Source organism: Limulus polyphemus, unplaced genomic scaffold (genome assembly GCF_000517525.1).
Source record: "Limulus polyphemus unplaced genomic scaffold, Limulus_polyphemus-2.1.2 Scaffold4669, whole genome shotgun sequence".
In the NCBI taxonomy this organism is placed as follows: Eukaryota; Metazoa; Arthropoda; class Merostomata; order Xiphosura; family Limulidae; genus Limulus; species Limulus polyphemus.
In genome coordinates, this window is record NW_013670279.1 from 64979 (window position 1) to 73882 (window position 8904).

Consider the following 8904-nt stretch of genomic DNA (forward strand, 5'->3'; position numbering starts at 1 on the left):
TGACATAGTGGATCGTGTCTCAGACGTGACTTTCCGAATAAAATTTGGTCGGCGAGGTAAGCCAAAGGTGGTGCATGCCAACAGGCTTTGGCTTTATCACGGTCCAGGACATTTCAGTTGGGACGAATTGAACAACGGAGCAAAAGATGCTGCTGAAGACATGTAACTTGAAAAAGCCACTGTCGAAGAAGAAACTCTACCCGGTTTTGAGAAAGGAAACACTGAAGCCCTTGATGAAGTTACTACCACTGATGTGACTGTTACCGATAACAGGACATTTCCTGATGGAGCAAATGAACCCCACGTGAAGCAGAAGCCAACGAGACGGAGGCCAATACGGAAGAAAATACGTCCCATAAAATTAAGAGACTCTGTTGAATTTTAATTTTGTGTTTGTAAATTCTGTACATTTAATTAAGTTATTGTTAATTATCTATTGGTTTAATTTAAGGGGCAGTGTTATGACAGCGGAAGTAACGTGACGTTGGTAACACGTAATGAGTATCTAGAAGGTTCGCGAAAAACGCTTGTGCGTGCTATGAACGCGTTTGTGTTACGACAGTGGAAATTAAGTTTAGATCTCATTATTCGAGTTTTATTGCAAATTGAAGAATCAAATCAATGTTACCAACAATAGGCTCTTCGAAATTTTATTAGGCCATAAAAACACCTGGCTTTAAAGCAGACAGACACGTTATGGCTTGCTGTGCATGCAAAAAGGCATTATAATACTGTTTTCCTCCTTTATAAACACAACAGCCGATTTTTTCACACGCATACAGCAAAATTTTTCTCATAATTAGTATCAGAACAAAATCTGAATAACTACTGAAATATTTTCTCCAATTACGACTTTAGCATTTATTTCATCTTTTTGAATGAAGATAATGTTATTGGTATAATGTTTTAGACTGATTTATTTTAGATAAGGAAATAAAATATTTAATACCATCAGTTTCCCAAGAATACTTCACGGATTGGTTGAACTACGATGTGTAATTTTGTGATTAACTACAAACAAAATTCTTATTGAGGAGTTGAAGAGTTTTATATTGCTTAACTATATTATTTCTTTATTGTTACTTTCATGAATTATTGGGTTTTTTGGTCGAAAATATCGTCAATAAGGAGGGTTCCCAACTGATGGAACAATGCGTTCTAATTTTTGTAAATAGGAACGTTAAAAAATGTATTTAATTAGCTATACTCATTACCATGTTGATTTTTTTTAGTTTCGCTCAAAGTGTATACCTTACTTTGATGGGAAGTTAATATTTACATTATTTATTATTATTGGCTGCATTTTATTTTGTTCCATTTGACTGTTTTTTTTTTTTGTTGTGGATAAAAGATAAGTTTTAAACTTCTGAATGTATTTTTCAAGAATCTATTTTTGCAGACACTCATTGTATTTATCGTAAAGTTGACAAGTTAAGAACATTATATAAAGTTCTATAACTTTATTGCTACAAGTTCCAGGATTCGTCAACAGATGGCAATAAATCGCTTCTTGAAATAACGTAAACCAAGAAATTGATAGTCATTATAAAAACAGGTTACTGTAACACGATTTGTAGCACCAATATTGGGCTAAGTAATTATGTATTTGTTAAATGTTTGGGTATTGTTATAAATTACATCAAATAAAAACGAATAATAAACTGGTTTGAGTTATTTTGTTGAAACTTGTTACATACACTATTTGACCCCCCTCGGTGGCTCAGCGTTAAGTCCGATAACTTATAACGCTAAAAATGGGGGACAGACTACAGATAACTTGTTGCGTAGCTTTGTGCCTAATAACAAACTGTATAACTACTAAACATAACGATCTTAAAGAAATAGATTTGGGAATAGATTCGCTCCGTGAGAGAGCTCTGGACTTCGGAGCTGTCAAGCTGGAGCTCTGGACTTCGGAGCTGTCAAGCTGGATTTTAATCCACAGAATCTTCTCTGCACTTTAAGTTGTGGATGCGTTATAGAAATGACAGTCCATCCCTTAGTATGGATGATGGGTAGTATGGTGCTGCTGACTGGCTGGCTGTCTTCCCTCTGATCAGTAGTTTAACCCCCCTCCTCCCCGATGGGACAGCGGTATGTCTGTGGACTTATAAAAAACCGGGTTTCGATAGCCGTGGTGGGCAGAGCACAACTAGCCTTTTGTGTAGTCTTGTGCTTAACAACACAATCAATTAGTAGTTTAAAACCAAAGACGGTGTCAGATGCCCTTAGTAGCTTTATTAAATTATAGGCTGAACAATCGCCAAGTTTTATATTTTTTATTTAAAAGAATACAAAGAAAAAACTTTGCGATTGTTCAACGTATTATTTAGTTTGTTACTTTCGTCGCCTGTGGGATTGTAACTATATTTACCTTTAGTAGCTTTGTCATAAATAAAAAATACATTGTTGGTTGTTGTTAAGTGCAAAGCTACATGATAACACATGTGTGCTTTGCCCTTCGCTATTATTGAGATCCAGTTTTCAGCATCGTAAGTCTGTAAACTTATGATTGAGCCACTAGGGGATTAGCCACTAGGGCAAAATATAAAGAAACAGTATTATATTTTATATTAATATTATAATTTAAAAATTGAGAAATATATTGGAAATCCTAATTTTAACCGAGCGATGATATATATGATATAAGAGTTTTGATATAGAAGTACAATTTGTAGTAACAATTTAATATTTTTATACAGTTGCATTGGAATAAATTAGCGTTAAAATTAGTAGAAATTAAATTAATTGATTTACGAGTTATACAACTTTACAGCATTTGCTGATATGAAGGATTTTTACGTGATTTGCAAATAATTTTTTTGTCAATATACTTGTGTTGAAAAATCACTCGAACTATGAATTAATTGTCCACTTTATCAATGAGACGTGCGTGGCTCAGTAGTTAGCGTGCAAAGACTGCGAATACGAGGATTATTGGTTCACAACCCATTACAACTAAAGAGCACTTCGTATTTTGAGGTCATGGTTGCCCTCTCAGAGCGATGGTCAAATGAAAGTAGCCCAAGAATTGACGGTGGATATTGTTGACTAGTATGAACAGGTAGCACTTGTGTAGTTTTGCGCGAAAATTCCGAAACAAACAAACAAACAAAACATAAATCATCCAAGAATATGGTTCGAATTCCTTCGAACACCGTTGATGCTGAACTTATGTTTAGAAGTAAAAAAATCTACATGCTTTTCTAGTCTATAAGCCGCATTTTAAAACACGCAAAACTCACGTTAAATATAGTTAGTCTCTTCAAACAGGAGAATTAGGTGTACTAATCAACAGAAGTCAAGCTGCACGAGATTCGTCACAATGGACAAATTTCTCGTGCTCTTATTCAGTAGCTGGCAACTGTAGTATTTATTCAGTCCTAGTTGTAATCTGAAAGGAATCCTACAGAACTACACAGAACCAAATTCAGCTATTATTCAGTAGCTAGCAACTGTAGTATTTATTAAGTCCTAGTTGTAATCTGAAAGGAATCCTACAGAACTACACAGAACCAAATTAAGTCACAATACATCAAACAGTTCCGCAATTTTTAATAAAATTATATTTACCAATCCCATTAACACGTATCGCTGTCATAATGTTCACACATGTTCCATACGTTTCTAAACAGTACTATATTTTGTGAAAACAAGTCAAAACATATATACATACTGAGAAAGTTTTATTTTCACTAATGTGCAGGACTAAGTATACAAACTGTACACATAAAAAATAAAAATTCACGAATCAACAGTTATGCACAGAAACTGTGGGTTAATTATTAATTCTTTGCCATCATTATCACGCACAGACAGCCCATTATGCATTTTTGCACTAAGACAACAACAATCAAACAACTAAGTACTTGAATAAATTAAAATTTCTGGTTAATGAATATTAGTAAAATAATAATATCGTCAAAATATTTTCATTTAAACTAATAAATATATTTAAAAATTTTGGCTTCAACTTCTAATAATTACAATATTTAAATTTATACTTTTATTTATAAGGTAAATACCCCGATGGAATAGTGGTAAATCTATGGATTTACAACGCTAAAATCCGGGGCTCGAATCCTCGCGTTGGACACAGCAGATACTACAATGAGGCTTTGCTCTCAAACAAACAAACAGGATTTAAAAGTAACGACCGTAAAAAAAAAAGTATAGGTTTTAGCAACAACAAACCACTGTATACTTTATAGCGTGAAGGTGTAGTAAACCGTTTTTAATAACAGTAAATTTTGAGACTCGCTACCCGGTAATTTATCAACACATGTATATTTTTGATTGCAACACAGTAATAAGAATAAGGCAATTTATAAATAAGTCAGAAAACATTAAGTTAAAAGAAGTAAGTAAATTCTAATAACTGAAGTTCAGTCAGAAAAAAAAAGTTAGAAAACGCGAAGTTAACCAGTGTGTGAGTGATTAGGCTTAACGACAATAATTTCACAGTTTAATATAGATAAGGAGAATAAGTTATCTTGTCAAAGGGTGTTCTAAAGTAATTGAACCTGTCTGTGTGGACTTTGACGAAAAGGAGACAATTATTTAAAGTTTGGGATACAACTGTGGCAACCCACAGAGTAACGCAAGTGAATCGATCGCAGATTGTACAGTAAGAAACAAAGTAGAGAAAAAGTAGTTCGTCTTGTCAATTGGATTCTAAAGTAATTGAATCAGTCTGAGTGTACTTTTGACAAAAAAAAAGAGAGAATTATTTAATGTTATATACTATTGTGATTTCCTATAGTGTAAAGAATTTTTGTACATACGTTTGACTTGTTTTGAATATAATATTTTAAAACAAGTGGATTGTGTGCTCTCCGTTTATTGTTCGAATGTATCGCCAACAAGTTACAGACACCTGCTGTAAAAGAATCCCAGCCCACCCACATACAAAACTCCGACACTGCGTGACTACAACGTTACAACAATTACAGCGCATTAGACTGGAGAGAAGTGAACTTGACTATAGGGAGAACTGGTACCAGCCTGTTTTATATAGAATTCGAACTCCAATTAACGATATTTTATTAAGCCTAAACCACGTGAGGAATAATAAAAACAAGTTTAGAATAGAAATTTCTAAGAATAATCGACATTAATGTAAAAAATGTGCATTTGAATTCTACACTATCAACAGTGAGAATGTATATTGTTCTAGAAAGGTAATGTTTGACATACAGCTGTATATAATTAAAAAAAAGTTAACACATTAGCATGGCAAGTGGTTTGACGAAAGTAAAAACTATATAATTCTAACTAAACTGTACAGTAGACCAGCGTCAGCCATACTTAGTTGTAGGTCCTTGTGCGGGATAAATTATGGGCCCCCTTATACCCCTTCCCGGCACAAATGTAGTATGATTATATACGGTTAAATATTGGTACCTGTTTGGATTAGGTCTTGGCGAGTTTCCTAGAGCTCGTAGGCCTGTGTGCACTACACAGCCTGCACACCCTATATGGACGCCACTGCAACAGACAGTTACGGATCATATTGGTGATAAAAATAACCTCTCTAATACTCGGATTTGTGAACACTTTTTCCAATTGGTTGGAGTTGTCTCCAGCCTAATTTAGAACACTTTTGATACTGATTGGAGTTGTCTCGAGCCTAATTAGAATTTTTTTTCTGTTGGTTGGTGTTCCCACAAGCCTGATTAGAACAATTATTTTTTCTGTTGGCTGGTGTTCCCACAAGCCTGATTAGAACAATTATTTTTTCTGTTGGCTGGTGTTCCCACAAGCCTGATTAGAACAATTATTTTTTCTGTTGGTTGGTGTTCCCACAAGCCTGATTAGAACAATTATTTTTTCTGTTGGTTGGTGTTCCCACAAGCCTGATTAGAACAATTTTTTTTCTGTTGGCTGGTGTTCCCATAAGCCTGATTAGAACAATTTTTCTATTGGTCAGAGTTACCTCGCGCCTTCTTCGTAACACATTCTAAAAGTAGAAGAAGAAAACCCAGGGTGTAGCCTAGAGCTAGCACACAGAAGGCTCCGATCATGTCGTCCAGGGTGAGGGGCTCCTGTGACGACACACTACCAGGTGCGGATAGCTCCGATGTTTCGTTGAAAGCTGACGGATTTCGACGTCTTCGTTCGAGAATATCTTTGTTCCATTTTGGAATAAGACCAGCTTCCCGAATTCTGGTTAGCCTAAAACAGCGATATTAAAAACACTAATTAATATCCGTTTACTTCAAAACTCAGTAAACTTTAATCACTACGCGTGACCAAACAGATAGCTAGATAGAGAGACATATAGGTACAGGTAGACAGAGTAACAAATGGATAGAACATACAGATAGATAGAGAGACATATAGGTACAGGTAGACAGTGAAACACACAGACTGACAGATGGATAGAACAGACTGATAGAAAGGTAGACAGAGTAACAAATGGATAGAACATACAGATAGATAGAGAGACATATAGGTACAGGTAGACAGAGAAACACACAGACTGACAGATGGATAGAACAGACTGATAGAAACAGGTAGACAGAGTAACAAATGGATAGAACATACAGATAGATAGAGAGACAGATAGATAGAGAGACATATAGGTACAGGTAGACAGAGAAACACACAGACTGACAGATGGATAGAACAGACATATAGGTACAGGTAGACAGAGTAACACACAGACTGACAGATGGATAGAACATACAGATAGATAGAGAGACATATAGGTACAGGTAGACAGAGAAACACATAGACTGACAGATGGATAGAACAGACAGACAGATAGAATGGTAAACAGAGATACCTAAATAGAGACGTGGTAACCATAACAATGGTCGGTGCGATCACAGGGTCGGTCCAAGAGTTTTAATCAAGGGTCGACTCACCCAGATCATCCCGCCACTCTGCACTCTCTCAGACCGACCCTACACACAGATGGACCATTTAAACTAAGGAACCACGTGACACAGCTTTGCTCTTGGAATGTATCTGGTTCACTTCTCCAACGTTCCAATATCAGGAAAGATTAAACGTGAGGTTAAAAAGCTGCCCGGAAATGCGTAACAAGAATGTTTCTGGTTGGGTACTTACACTTCGTCGAAAGCTTTTCTCAGAGGTGAACCTTTAGGAATCACGACTGCGTAGTAAGCTGAGAAAAACCTGTCGGTGGAGAAATGAAACTTTTCATTCCCGATGCTTGCTATCGCTGCCTCCATTGGCGCTTGTGGGAAAATGAGGGCGTACGGCTCATTCAGTACCTTGTGAACCCCCTCAGGAAAATCCTTGACCACGGTACCCTTCCTGTCTTTGACCATCACTTGTCCAAGGACCTGCAGTGCTCCTTCTTTCGCTTTCTGTTGAATAAAAGTAATTTCGATACTCAGCCCAACGTGGTCATTCCTGAAAGGTTACTTCCGCATGAAAGAAAACACTGTTTAAAACACACCGAAGCATATTCCACTCAGAAAATCGATGCATATTTGGAAACCAAAATAATTTTTTCTAGCACTAAGTAAAAGCTAACTTAAAAAACGGGAACGAACAACACAACTTCTTCTCACACCCAAATGTCCCAAGATTAAATAAATTAGTTTGAAAATTTAAAGTGTTTAAAAAGTAATTAGTACTATTTTGTATTCTTCAATAATTTTGGAATATATATTTCAGACTGTTCACGTGTGACCCAATCATGAGAATATGCTGCTCAGACTGTTCACGTGGTGACCCAATCATGAGAATATGCTGCTCAGACTGTTCACGTGGTGACCCAATCATGAGAATATGCTGCTCAGACTGTTCACGTGGTGACCCAATCATGAGAATATGCTGCTCAGACTGTTCACGTGGTGACCCAATCATGAGAATATGCTGCTCAGACTGTTCACGTTGTGACCCAATCATGAGAATATGCTGCTCAGACTGTTCACGTTGTGACCCAATCATGAGAATATGCTGCTCAGACTGTTCACGTTGTGACCCATTCATGAGAATATGCTGCTCAGACTGTTCACGTTGTGACCCAATCATGAGAATATACTGCTCAGACTGTTCACGTGGTGACCCAATCATGAGAATATACTGCTCAGACTGTTCATGTTGTGACCTGACTTTTAATAGCAGCTTTACTTAGAACTAGTTGTCACTTCTTTCTCCAATTGTTTTTGTTTGTTTTTTCATATTTTGGTATGCTGCACCACCAGAGCCTTCTGCAGTTATTACACATTAAAATTTGTATCTAGTAATTTTACATAAATGCAACTTCATTAAAAGATTGTTTCATGATTTTAATCTTTGTTTATAAAAAAAGTTGCACTTTCCCTTTAAGTAAGAAATGTTATTCCTAAATTGTACTTCCCTCAAAATTTCCCAAAATTATTTTATCTACCTTTACCAAATAGCTTAGAAACTTACCTCAAAGTTAGTTAAGACTGATGTTCCATCTCTGGTTCCCCCTTTATACGTTCCAGCCTTCACCAGACTGATTAACTGAGACACTGTGTCTACTGCTGGGTTTAAACCAGGGACGTTCATGAATGACGTCAGAGTCCCGCTAAATCCCGCCGTGATGATAATAGCAAAGATCCACCACGCTGAAACAATCACTCGCACAGGATTCCGAACTGGTACTATTTCAGCGCCACCTAGTGATAAACATTTATCAATCATATTAAGTCTAAAATAAATGCTTCATACAAACGAAATGCACACTAATTTTTCTTGTTCTTTCATGTTTGAAAACTGGTAATTTTATGAATTCTATGTAAACACTTTTTTTAACACAAGAAGACCGAAACATCCGATCAACTAAAGACTGGGATTTCCGTTTTTCTAAACGACAGTTTTTGCGACATTTTCTTTAAATCTGGAGTCCGTTTAATTTGACCCAAAGAAAGATAAAACTTCGCTCATTATAAACCATCA

General features: G+C 36.2%; 1 protein-coding gene across 1 annotated transcript in view; it reads right to left on the reverse strand.

Moving 5' to 3' along the window:
• Positions 1-5918: 5918 nt before the first annotated feature.
• Positions 5919-8904, reverse strand: part of LOC106471514 (probable glutamate receptor) — a 10108-nt gene continuing 7122 nt past the window's right edge. Inside the window, exons 5-7 of the mRNA XM_022400123.1 lie at positions 8395-8624; positions 7075-7337; positions 5919-6174 (exon numbers count right to left, since the gene is read on the reverse strand). Coding sequence (XP_022255831.1) covers positions 5919-6174; positions 7075-7337; positions 8395-8624 — 749 coding nt within the window. The remainder of the gene's footprint in view (positions 6175-7074; positions 7338-8394; positions 8625-8904) is intronic.